This window comes from Stenella coeruleoalba, assembly GCF_951394435.1.
Source record: "Stenella coeruleoalba genome assembly, chromosome: 19".
Taxonomy (NCBI): Eukaryota; Metazoa; Chordata; class Mammalia; order Artiodactyla; family Delphinidae; genus Stenella; species Stenella coeruleoalba.
The window spans coordinates 9,523,497-9,536,011 of record NC_137165.1 but is presented as its reverse complement, the minus strand read 5'-3'; the positions used below and the strand labels follow the sequence as shown (position 1 = coordinate 9,536,011).

At 60.9% G+C, this 12,515-nt stretch overlaps 1 protein-coding gene across 5 annotated transcripts; it reads right to left on the bottom strand.

Moving 5' to 3' along the window:
* Positions 1-7: 7 nt before the first annotated feature.
* On the bottom strand, positions 8-12,256 carry NEURL4 (neuralized E3 ubiquitin protein ligase 4). Of its 5 annotated transcripts, none has more exons than XM_079903616.1 (29): positions 11,879-12,256; positions 10,484-10,928; positions 10,203-10,268; positions 9,760-10,058; positions 9,481-9,592; positions 9,305-9,393; positions 8,497-8,569; positions 8,083-8,347; positions 7,656-7,837; positions 7,249-7,334; positions 6,964-7,126; positions 6,677-6,875; positions 6,509-6,585; positions 6,310-6,388; positions 5,792-5,967; positions 5,573-5,704; positions 5,018-5,163; positions 4,684-4,908; positions 4,488-4,586; positions 4,243-4,404; positions 3,893-4,057; positions 3,170-3,328; positions 2,627-2,806; positions 2,398-2,485; positions 2,197-2,304; positions 1,905-2,049; positions 1,637-1,749; positions 1,391-1,556; positions 8-815 (listed from the first exon to the last, which is right to left on the bottom strand). In XM_079903616.1, exons 1-29 carry the CDS (start codon positions 12,161-12,163, stop codon positions 611-613), a joined length of 4,689 nt encoding a protein of 1,562 aa, XP_079759742.1. In that variant the 5' UTR covers positions 12,164-12,256; the 3' UTR covers positions 8-610. The 5 variants fall into 5 exon arrangements, with proteins under 5 accessions (XP_079759742.1, XP_079759743.1, XP_079759741.1 ...); XM_079903617.1 differs by having other exon boundaries at positions 5,798-5,967; XM_079903615.1 differs by having other exon boundaries at positions 9,760-10,268.
* Positions 12,257-12,515: the final 259 nt, after the last annotated feature.

Sequence of the window (12,515 nt, the reverse complement as noted above, 5' to 3'; positions counted from 1 at the left end):
CCGCTGCACCCCGGCCGCGCACCGCGAAACGCCCCTACCGGGCCGGCCCCGCGGGCGGAGTCCCTGACGTGGCGGGGCCGGGGCTCCTCCGGGAGGCGAGAGGCGCGCGCGAGAGAGGCCGAGGCGGCTGCTCTGAGACGGCGTTTATTGGCTCCTTAGAAATCAGAGTCAGTAACAACTGTACAGAGGCCCGACCCCCGGCGCCGCCTTCCCCACTCCCGCCTGGGCCGGAAAAGCAGCTTCATGTGGGGCACCGGGAGACTCCTCTGGAATTCACAGTAACCAGAACAGAAACGGAAATAAATTAAGTGTATGGGGGAGGAGTCGCGGGGAGTCGTGCTCCCCAGATCAGTGCATGGAGAGGGTTCCCCAGGGCCTGCGGCCGGGCTCCCCGCTGCGCCTTCACCTCGGAGGGAGGGACTGTCCGAGCCCTGGGCACGGAGACAGCTCCGCTTCCCAGCTAGTCTGAGAGTCTGCCCGCATGCTCCTGTGCATCTGCCAGGCTGAGCACTCAGCGTGCCGTGGGTCGCTGGAGTGAGGTGGTGGCAGTCGTCATTCAGAGTCCACGGGCCGAGGCCCAACTGTGCTTGTAGTGGTGCGGCCTCACCCCTCACTCCACCCGTACCAGCAGGGCATAGAGAAGTGTGGCCCCTTTCTCCTTGGTTACCCACTCAAGTTCGGCTGGGCTGAAGTGAGGGTCGGGAGGCTCTCTGAGGGCAGCGGAAGGGGGTCCGGGGGTGTAGGAGCCAGGGCGCACACACACCTGGAACGCCACTTGGGCCTGGTGTGTCTGCTGGGATTTGGGGTCCCGGAATCTGTCAGGCAAGAAGCATAAATAGGGCAGTGAGACCTCTGGGCCCAGGACCTCTCCCCCTTTCCAGCTGCCACCACGACAGTTAGAAGCTGGCCTTGCTGTTCTCAGGAATCACTCTCTCCATACAGGAACCTGGCTCTAGCCGTCCTCTCTACTTGAAATGGCCTTCCTCCCAATGCCTGCTCGCCTAACTCCCTCCTGCCTTCTCCAAGTCTTTGCTCAGATCTCACCTTCTTAATGAAGTCTACCCAGACCACCCTATACCATACACCGCTCCAACCACACTTCTGACCCACTTCACCCACTCTTTTTGTTTCCATAGTACTTACTTGTCACCTTTAAAAATACTAAATACTTATTATGCATAAACATTCTAGAGCAAGAAAGAGCATAACTTCCACATGCCTAGGGTTCCCTTCTTTGTTCTCTGTGATAGGACAAAATAAGTGGTACTTGTGCAAAGACTGTGTGAAGAAAGGGCTGGGTAGAGACTGAGGAACTAGGGAGACAAGGTGGGAGAGGAGAGGGAATCATGGCGACCCGTGTGGCCCCAGGCCCTGCTTCCTGTGTACTCACTGCACTTTGGATGCCAGGGCCTCAGCCCCAGCATATTGGAGGGAGGGGGAAAGCAGCACTGGAGGGGGCTGCTGCTCCCGAGGAGGCGCGCAGTTCTCGCCAGGCTCCTCAAACCCCAGCCCAGGCTCTCCCTTCAAGGGCCGGCAGCTCAGGATGGAAGCAGTGCCTGTGAGGAGAGCTGGGTCAGGGTGGCCCCCCCATGGCCCATGGGCCCGGCCTGCCCGGCCTCTGCCGGTGCCGCGGTACCTGCTCCCAGCTCCCCCCGGTCCAGCACCCTCCGGACGGCTGCCACGTTGCTCCCATGATACGCCATGTGCCACTTCTTGGTTAGTGTCCCAGCCTCTAGGCGGGGATTCACCCTAGGAGGTGGACAGATAGGACAAAGGTCACTGGCTCCCCGAGGTCATTCCCCAGACAAGAAGTTTTGTCTTCTACCATACACCCTCTCGGGACCTCCCTTTCTCAAGGGGGCAAAGAACAGTGAGAGAGAAGCATGACCCTGCCCCATACGTACCTGAGGTTGAACCTGCACCAGCCAAAGGGCAGAGCGTATTCCCGCGGGGGCTCCCCACGGCGCCTGTGGGCCTCATCCCCTCGAAGCTTCCGGCAAGACTCACAGTAGCACAGGCTGCGCTTCGGCGGAGGCATGAAATAATCCTCTGTGGAGAGTGAGTGGCAGACTTTGTGGCATGGCTCCCGCCCTGGGTCTCAGCCATGTGGCCTCTTTCCTACTGGTCTCCAGGGCTCCGGCCATGGCCCTGGGCTGGGCAGGGAATGAGGCAGGTTCTGGGGGACTGGGGACTCACCAGGAAGCAGCAGCAGTTCCTGGAAACGGGAGCAAAGGGCGTGGTACTCACAGCTCTTGAGGGGGCTAGCAGTGGGCGGTGGACCCCAGCACACACTCTCCTTGATACCTGAGGGAGCAGAAGGGGCAAAGGTCACGGGAGCCGGGGCCAGAAGTACGAGGTGGGGGTGAGATGGGATCCTGGCCCCTTCGGCTGGCTCACCATCCACCATGTCAGCTTTCTCCATGTCCCCCTGGGTTCCAGCACTCTTTCCACTGGCAGCCCCTGGTTCAGGGGTCACGATTGTCACCTGCAGGGGAGAGGGGTGGTCAGCCAGAGTGTGACCAGCCCCCAGAGCCTGCTGATCCCCTCCTTGAACTCCAGACTTCCCCTGTCCTCGGACAGCCCAGCCTCCCAGGCACCACTCCTCCCTGCCTCTGCTGCCACTAACCTGCTCACACTGCCCGTAGAGGTCCACGAGCGCATGGCAGGGCTGGGGGACATCTGGCACAGCCACTCCCTGGTCCATCCCATTGATGTGGAGATGCAGCCCCCCAGAGCTGTCTAGCCGCAGTCCCAGGATGGTGCCTTCAGGACACGTGTCCAGATTTGGCCCAAACTTCTCACAGATCTGGGGGGAGAGACCTACTGTCTTCCCAGAGATCAGACTCCCACCGGCAGCAGCCACCCCGGCCCTTCACTAAGCTTCGGGTCACCAGTCCCTGGGCTTTGCCTCCACACTTGCCCACTGCCCAGGCTCTGCCCCTGCTTCAGTTACCTAGACTCCACCTCCCCCAGCCCCACCCCCCGCAACATTCTCCACGGCAGGGATGTAGGAGGAGACGATGAGCCCGAGACTGACCAGGTAACGCCGCTCACACCCTTGCCCATCCACTACAGGACGCCTTTATACCTACGGTCCTAGCTCCAGGGCTAGGGGCCCCTCTTCTCCCTCTTGGCCAGCCCCTCCCCCTTCTCTCTGCTCCCTACCCACCTTGAGACCATTGTGGAAGACCCCACGGCCCCGCAGCAGCCAGGCCGCCCGTTTGAGGGCACAGGCAGAAGCAGGGAAGTTGAGCCTCTCCGGTGGGCAGGTAATGACTCCCAGGACAAGGGAAGATGTCCACTGCCGGTTCAAGAAGTCTATCCGTACCTGGGGAGAAGGCAACCACTCCGCAATCATGGCCTCCTACAAAGAGGTCACCCACCCTGCAGGACCGGGCTCCTCACCCCAGCCAGGGAGAGAAGACGGCACCTCACAGTGTGGCCTGGGATGCCACCCCTTCCGATGCCTGGACGGACAGGAAACTGCAAATTCAGCTGTGTCCTTCCCTCTTTCAGCCTTGGTCTTGCTATTGCTTCTAAAAGGATTCTTGTCCCCATGGGCTTTCTTCACCTGCCTAACTCTGACAACTTGTGGTCTGCAGCACAAGACCCCCTCCTCTGGAAAGCATGCCCTGCTCCCACATATAGAATCAGGAGTCTCCCTGGCATCCCTCAGCCCCTCTCCACTGCTTCCCTCGTCACAGCCCCCAGGTGGGTACTTCCTGGAAACTGATATACGACTGCCACCACAGGATGTGAACAGAAGCCCAGGAAGCTCACCCAAAGGGCATGCCTTCCACTCTGTCCTCAACCTGGAAAAGCCTCTCTGCAGGAGGGTTGGCCCTGGGTCACCCTGAGCAAGAGGAGCCGGGGACAAGGAGGTGAGGCCCACCTGGACCAGCAGCTGGGGCACCAGGGGCTGGCTGATGACAACGATGCCCTGGTTGTAGCTGGCCACTCGTGTAGCTGTACGGTTCCCGTTGGACAAGAGAATATTCTTCCCATGGTTCTCTAGGAACTCGAGGGCTGTGGGCATAACGGCCACTTGATTCTGGCCCTGGTGTGGAGGAGAGAGTGAGCTGCGGGGCGGCCGACGCGAGGCCTGAGCCACCCCACTGGGCTTGACAGAGCCTGCAGATAAGCCTCCGCCCACCCAGGGCTGGATCAGAGAACCTGAAGACGACCCAACGGGCCACCAACGGTCCCTCCCTGTGCCCAGTGGGCCCTGCTGCTGCCTCTTACTTCCAGGCTGTGCTCCTCGCCCTCATCCTCCTCCTCGCCCTCGCTGCCAGTGTCCGAGCTGGGGGAAGGAGGCTGGGTGCCTTCTGGCTCGTCCAGCCTGGTGGAGCTGACAATAGAAACACTCCGCACTGGCCCATACAGATCCAACACGGCCCACACGCTCTGGGGGCACACAGACCCAGAAGTCAGAGATCAGTGGAGGACCTCAACCCCACTCCCAGACCCAATGCTGGTCTTGGGTCTACCTTGGCAATGCCGGTGGCTGCAGGCCCCATATCCTCTCCATCTACCAGGACGTGCATCGTGTCATCTGCCCCTCGGCGAATGCCCACACGGCTCCCCACCTAGGGCCAAGGTGAGGCAAGGACAAGTGCTCAGCCCGCCTCTCCCCGCCACCCCGACTCCCACGCCCATCCCAGTCCCTGAAGTCAGCTGCTTCACCCCCAGCCTCTCGAGGTTCCGGCCATAGTTCATCCTCTGGAGCTGCCCGTCGCGCCTCACTTCACAGCTGGACACCATCCAGGTGGTCTTAGTCCGGAGCTCTGGCAGGGAGGGAGGCAGCCCCGGGCCACTGCCCGCTCCAGGCCCCGTCTCCCCCGGTGCTAGTGTGGTCAGCCCTAGCCGGAGGGAACCAGCCCACTTCTCATCCAGCTCCTCCACTTTCACCTGTGAGAGAGAGGAACTCTCAGTGGCACTGTGGGGCAGGAGGGTGGGAAGCAGTCTGGCTCTGCTGTGAAGGGTCCGCCACCTCCCCTGTCACATCGCCACAGCCCACCTCAAAGACCTCCTCGGTCTTGAGCTCCTTGGTGCTGAAGACGAGGCCGTGGGCGTAGCCGGCAGCACGCACCGCCCTCGTGCCGTCTTCCTCCAGGGTGATGTTCTTGCCGCAAGTACTGTGGAATCGGTGAGCCACGCCAGCCGCTGTGGAAAGATGGCACCAGAGGATGGGGGAGGACTGGGGCAGCAAGCTTCAGACAGGACACAGGCAAAGCTTTCAGGTGAAGCAGGAAGTTGACGCGAAGGTCCCACCTCCAGTGCTCCCTCAAGACCCCTGACTCCTCTTTCACCGAGGCAAGACCCAGTCCCAAACCTGCCACGCCCAGCTACGGTGTCCCGGCCCGCTGGTGGCGGGGAAGGGTCTAGGCCCTGTGTACCAGGTGTAACCTCCTCCCCTCTTCTTGGCTGCTTCCCACCACGGGTTGATCCCTCCCCCTCGGTCTGCAGCTGCTGCAGCCAGCCTATCTTTGAACAGCTTCTGTGACCTGGAAACTGCATCCCCCAGGCCCACAGCAGGCAGGCAGAGCCCTCCCTCCCTCCCTGCCGGCTGAACCTGGGGAGTGCAGGGGGAATGACTTCTCAGTGGCGGTGTTGCTGGTCGCCAGGCTGTTGTCCATGGGGCCGGTGGCATTGGTGATGGACACTTGGACACACTGGCCATATAGATCCACTACTGCATACACCTCTGGGTAAGAAAGAAAGGGGTCAGGAGCCTGATAGCCAGGGGTGGGCTGGGCTGAAGGTGGCAGGGCGAAAGCCACGGAGTAGTCACCTTTACCGGGAGGCAAGCCTGAGCAGGCAGCGCCTTGGTCCTGGCCGTTGATGAAGTAGTGCAGATCGCCCTTGGCAGTGCGCATCATGCCGATGCGGGCACCCGTGCCTAGCGCATCAAGGTCACACCCGTAGTTGTTGCGCATGGTGTTACCGTCTTGCATGATGGCTGTGCCGCTGGGGGGATGACAGAAGGAGTAGGTCAGCCTCCCAGCTTCCTCTCCCCACACAGGCCTCTGCCCAGTCTCTGCTTGTCGGAACCTTCCAGTGCCTCAGACTAGGATCTCGATCTGGGGTCTGAGACCCAATCTTGTATCCTTCATCCCTGGGGTCCCCCCCGGGAAAAGCAGGAGCCCTAAGGGTGTGGGGGGAGGGCTTCCCAGAATTGAAGGGACTGGGCAGCCAGAACCCCTGGGTCTGTCATTGTCTATGGCCACCACATGCCCCAACTCTGCGTCCCTCATCCCAGCCAGCTCCACCCAGCCCCACCCAGCTGGTCCCCAAAGCAGACAGCCCAACCTCAGCATCCATGTATCGTAGTCAATGTCCGTCATAGTGTTGGGGAATTCAAGGTCCTCAGGCCGAATAGCGGTCACTCCTGGAAGGAGGCAGGGGTGGGTCTGAACTGAGCCCCCAGCCTCCTGCAGCCAGCACCTGACTGCAGTGCATGCGCGCGCGCGTGCACACACACACACACACACACACACGTGCCCCTCACCAGCCTCGATGGAGCCTGACCAGCGGTCTACCATCTTCTGAATGACAATTTCAAACAGCTCTCCATCCCTCAGGGCCCTGCCAGGGAGAATGGCCATCAGACAGACCCTACTTGGGTGGCCGACGCTGGGTAGCAGGAAAGTGGGCACATGAAAGTCCCAACACTGACCGGTTGGAGATGACGATGGCGTCATTGAACTCGCTGCGGCAGTTGTGGCGGAGCGCAGTGCGGCCACCGTTGGTGATGACTGCGTTGCTGCCATGCAGCTGGTGGAAGCGGAGGTCGGAGCCCCCAGTCCCGGATGACGGGGAGCTTGGAGACACCTGGTTGTTCCCCTCAGGGAGTGGCTCAGGAACCTGGGGCACCTCTGCAAGAGTGGACATCACCCATTAGGATTACAGTCGTCTCTGAGGCCTCCCAAGGCCACCCCAACCCCTGCCCAGCCCGGCCCTCACCCACGTCGTCCACAATGGTGGCCTGGGCTGCCTGGCCATAGAGATCAACGACAGCATAGACGCCCGGGGGCACGTTCCAGGCGGCGGGGCCCTGAGTCATCCCATTGACAAAGAAGTGGAGAGTTCCGTCCTCCCGCCGCACCACGCCCACCGTGTCCCCTGCCTTGGAAGAAGGGGGGCTGGAGTGAGGAGTCAGGCGGAGTTCCTGCCTGGGCCGGTCCCGCAGCAGCCCCACCTTGCCTACCTCCCCGCTGCCGACACCTGGCGGTACCCCCACTCTCCCACCTTGAGCCGGTCCAGGTTGTGCCCATATTCGTCCAAGATGGTCGTCCCATTGTGCATCACCCCATTCCCTGTCATCATCCAGGTCCCTAGGGGGACAAGGAGTGGCAGAGGCCATAAGGGGAAAGCCAGAGCTCCTCTCCTCTACATAGCGGTCCCCACATTACTCCCCAAAGCCATTAGCCCATCCCGCCTTTTCTTTGACACTTGCTTGCTTCCCAGAGCAGGGCAAGAAAACTCTGCAGTTCCCAAGCCAGCCACAGGCCCTGTCCACATGGCACTCCTCAGCCACTGAATGCGTCGTCATAAATGTGACAAGTGAAAGAGGGGCTGGAGAACAAGCTTCAGGGCTTCAGGGACGGCTTCCCCCCTAGCATCCTATCTTGGCCCTGCCCTTCTTGGGAGCTCACCAGAGCGCAAGTTGGTCATGGTGGAGGGCAACTGGAGGTAGGCAGGGTTGTGGGTGGTGACGCCAATCTCAATGGAGCCAGCCCATTTGTCCACCATCTTGTCGATGCGCACCTGGAACACCTCTCCGTCCCGCAGGGCTCTGCTGCTCAGTACCACGCCATGATTGAAGTCGTCAGTGGCACTGAGGGCACAGCAAGTGGGGACTCAGATCCCGACACACATACTGAGCGTGCCAAAGCTCAGCCCGGCGATGCCTGCCCGACACCCACTACCCAAGTCAAGCAGCCACGCTTCACACTCCAAGAGGCCCCCCTTCTCTGTCCAGGACGCCCCACACCAGACTCCTGCTGCCTCCCACTGCCCCACCCCTCCCCCCAATCCCATCAGAGCCCCTCCGCAGGCTTCTCCCCACCCCATGGGCCATACTGGGGCCTCAGGGCAGTGCGTCCCTCGTGGGTGATGGCTGCCTTCTGCCCACAGTTGGGGTGGAAGAGCAGGCGCTCGGGTTCTGCCTGGGCCGCAGGAGCAGCCCGGCGGAGAGCACCCTCAGGGGACAGCGCCCGCAGGATGGCATTGTTCCGGCGTAGGCGGTCACTGTGGTTGTTATTGTGGACGATGGTCACCTTCACAGCCATCCCATACAAGTCCACCACACCGTACACCACTGGGGGCGTCAAGGGGGTAGCCACGCCTGCGGGGGTGGAAGGCACAGGGAATGGGGGGATGAGGGGAGAAGAGTCAATATAGGGAGATGGAGCATGAAACAGGCAAGAGAATGAGATACAGACCCCCTCACAGCAAAAGCCCTGGCCCAGCTGCTCTCTCTGAGCTTCCCCTTACCCTGATCAATGCCATTAATGAAGAAGTGTAGGGCAGAGTTGGACTTCCTCGTGAGACCAATGTGGTCGCCCTCCTATTCAAAGCAGAAAAATAACAGCCTGGAATCCATTCACAATCAGGCTCCAGACTTGTCCTGGGGACTGTGAGAACAGAGTGGGCTTCGAGCCTTCCCACCACACCATGCGACAGGGAAACAGCTCCAAAAGGCTCCCACGCATCTCAGGCCACTCTGATGCTCAAGGCAAGTCAGGCACTGTGTTAAACCACTTTATCAACACCGACCTATTAACCCTCACGACAGTCTATCGAAAACTACTGACGGGTTCATTTCTAGACATTAAGAAGAAACAGGGGCTTCCCTGGTGGCGCAGTGGTTGGGGGTCCGCCTGCCGATGCGGGGGATGCGGGTTCGTGCCCCGGTCCGGGAGGATCCCGCGTGCCGCGGAGCGGCTGGACCCGTGGGCTATGGCCGCTGAGCCTGCGCGTCCAGAGCCTGTGCTCTGCAGCGGGAGAGGCCACAACAGTGAGAGGCCCGCGTACCGCGAAAAAAAAAAAGAAACAACTACCAACGAGGGTAAGTTTCTTGCTGCAGGTCACTACCACGAATGGCCAAACAGAGAAATGAATTAAACCCATCTGACTCCCAAATCTGAGTGCCTAACTGTTGGGCAACCCTGCCTTCTCAGAAGGAGCCTTCAAGCAAAAGATAAAGGGCCTTGCCCTAGGTCAGAGAGCACAGTGCCCAGGCAGGGCTGCACAGTGCCCAGGCGCCCCTGGAGACTGGCCCGCGCTTTGAGCCCACCCTCACCTGCAGCTCATCCAGACTGAATTCACAGTACTCCCGGCGGGTGCCCTTGCCGTTGGTCAGGATCCCGCAGCCACTCATCATGATGGTGCCTGGGGGAAGCGGACACCCTGGTTAGGGTACGGGCTCCCTTCACCTCAGCAACCACAGGCCATGCCCACCCTGCCGGGGGCTGGTACCTGACTGCAGGTTGGTCATGGTGGCTGGGTACTCCAAATTGTTGGGGTTGTGGGTGGTGACACCAATCTCAATGGAGCCTGACCACTTATCTACGAGCTTGTCGATGCGGATCTTGGGTGTAGTGACAGTGGAAGGGAGAGGCGGGGAATGTAAATGCAGAGAAAAAACTCTGCGCCCTTGGCTCTTCCCCAGGCCACCCCCGCCCCCCTTCCAGCATCAAGCCCCATCTCTAGCTCCCGGAGGGTGAGGTGCCAGCCAGACCCCAGGGCCTTGCACACCTCAAACATCTCATTGTCCCGGAGTGGGCGGTTAGTCATGACAACCCCATTGTTGAATTCATCCAGGGGCCGGCGGCGCTCTGCCGTCTTATTATTGTTGCTGAGTTTGATGAGGGTTCCACACTTCTCATGAAAAAGGAGGGCATCGTTGGAAGTGAGGATGGGTGAGGTGGCAGTGCCGCTAGGCCCCGGTGCTTCCCCTGCCGGTGGGGAGCTCAGGTTCACATTTAGGAGCCCCCCGTTGTAGGCAGACAGGATGGCGTTGCTCACCACCTCGGAGAGCTCCATGCTGGCAAATTCTGCGATAGCAGGGCGGAGGAAGGAAGCAGAAATGAGTCTCCTCATCCTCAGGCTTGACGCGCTCCCCCTACCCCTCTCCTGAGGTCCCTCCCTGTCCACCTCACTTCCCACTCCCCTTCCCGGGACCTCCCCGGAGCCCTCACCATTATGCGACTCAAGGCTGTTAGGAAACGTCTCCGGCCGGGCCTGCGCGGGGGACACCGTGAAGGCTGGCGACCAAGTGGGATAGGAGGGGAATAAGGGTTCGGCCCCTGCTGCAGGGCCCACAGCCATGACACCCCTCCTCTAGTCCCTGCTATCCCCTTCAACAGACTCGGGGGTCTGAGTGGCCCTGCTCATACCCTACTTGTCACTACATTTCCCCCATTCCTTCAGCCATTCCCTCTGCCCCACTCCTCCACCGCTGCCCCAGCTGTGTTCTCACCTTCATCCCCAGAGGTCCCCTGTTCAGACCAGGTAGAATCTTCAGCGGGGGCAGAGGGTTCCAGGGGAGGTGTGGGGACGGGAGTAGGGGGGCTGAAGCCCGGCTCAGGGGGTAGCACGGTGATCTGGGTGCACTTGCCGTAAAGGTCCACGACGGCCCAGACACGAGCTGGCAGGCCCGTGGCGGCCACGCCGCAATCCCGCCCATTCACCCAGAGCCGCAGCTCCCCAGCAGCTGTGCGCTCCACGCCCACACGGTCCCCTTCGCCAAGCTGGTCCAGGTCCTGCCCATACTCCTCCAGCACAGAACGTCCATCCCTCAGCACCGAGCAGCCTGACACTACCCACGAGCCCCCCTTCAGCCCCGTGGCGCTGCTTGGGAAGTCCAGCACACTGGGGTCCAGTGCCGTCACCCCAATCTCAATGGAGCCACTCCAGGAGTTGACCTGTGATGGGGTGATGGACAGGGACTCAGGATGGGCCACGAATGGGTCTCCCACCACTAGGAAACCACATTTCACAGGCCACTGTGTCCCCCTCTTCCCACCTCTCAGACAGCTAACTGGCTTTGCTCTCTTGAGACACAAGGCATCACCATCCAGAGATGCAGTCCCACAGGTATTTTCTGGACTCTGGTCTCAGGGGATGGTTGGGCCCGCTCTCCTTTAGCAACTCTGCTTTGTACTGTGGGTGCTCACTGTCTACAACACCACACCTTTCCCCACCAGGCTGGCTAAATTCCCTGGCCCCAGCCCCCTGCCGCCTCTAACTTCCCTGGTCTCTGTGGCCCCTCAACCAGCCAAATTCACAGCTCTCCACGTCCATATTCCTTGCTCTTGTATATGGCTCTCTCCCTCCTTGTATATGGCCTATTTCTCTCCTAGGCTCTGGCTGCACTCAAACTCACCCTTCTCCCAAATTCTGTCTCTGTGCACCCGGCCTCTTCACCACATTATGCACAGGCACACACACCTCTTGCTCCTTGAATATCTCTCTTCATCCATCTTTCTGGCCAAACCGGTGAGTTTGTCCTTCAATGGTTGTTCTTTTCTTGGTTATCTCTCTTCTCCTCCCATCACACTTCTGACATCTCTCCATCCTCCATCTCCCCAAAATTGTTCCAGATCTGTTCCCTAGTCATTATAGTGGGTGGGGCCCCACGTCCCTTCCCTGCTCCTGGATCTTAAGAAAACTCAAGCTCTCCTTGTCTCCTTCTCCTTAAGACTGAATGTTTCCGTTTCATAGTCCCTTCCCGCCCATCACCTACCTGGTGTCCTGTCTGGCGGTTCCCTCTCGGTACCCGGTGATGTGGACTACCCTGGCTGGCCTCCCCCATCTCCTTCTAGTCCCCTCCCACCACCCTCCACATCTCTCTTCCGCGGCCCCAGCTCCGCACCTTGCGGTCGATGCGGACGGTGAAGATGCGTCCATCGCGCAAGGGTTCCCGGCTCAACACCAGCCCGTGATTAAACTCCTGGCCCGGCTGCTGCCGCCGCGCTGTACGCCCACAGGCCGATAGGCTCACCAAGCGCCCGGTGCGCGGGTGCAGCTCCCCGCCGCTGCCCGGACCCCCGCCGGACCCCGGTCCTGGGCCGCTCCCGCCGGAGGGGCCCCCACCCCCACCCGGCCCCGGCCCGGGGCCTCCCCCAGAGCCCCCACTCCCACCCGACCCCGCCGCCATCGCCGCTGACACCGGGGCCGCGCGACAGCCGCGCTTGGCGGCACCGTGGCAACCGCGGTGCACGGACGCCCTGAGGGAATAGGACCGGGGGGGTTGGGGCCAGATATGCTTTACGGCAGTGCCGGGCAATAAAGCATCCCGGGTTAGGGAACTAAGGACTACCACGGTGGGAAGAGAAAGGACGACAGGGTCGGGCAGGTTTGCTTTACGACACGGGCGAGGTGACGGAGTGGCTTCAGAGGGGTGAAGACGGGCCGGGAGCTTTTGCGACAGTGGGAGAAACGACTGCCGCAGGCATCTTTACGACGCGACGGGGGGGAGTTGGTGCCCAAACACTTTCAGCTTTGCGACA

What these genes read in the sequence shown, in the direction of transcription:
- NEURL4 (XM_079903615.1), bottom strand. Translation starts at nt 12,163, where the DNA reads ATGGCGGCGGGGTCGGGTGGGAGTGGGGGCTCTGGGGGAGGCCCCGGG. An exon ending in CATTAATGGCATTGATCAGG is followed by an intron (nt 8,348 to 8,496) that starts GTAAGGGGAAGC and finishes CCACCCCCGCAG; the next exon opens with GCGTGGCTACCCCCTTGACG. An exon ending in TCTACGGGCAGTGTGAGCAG is followed by an intron (nt 2,486 to 2,626) that starts GTTAGTGGCAGC and finishes TCTCCCCTGCAG; the next exon opens with GTGACAATCGTGACCCCTGA.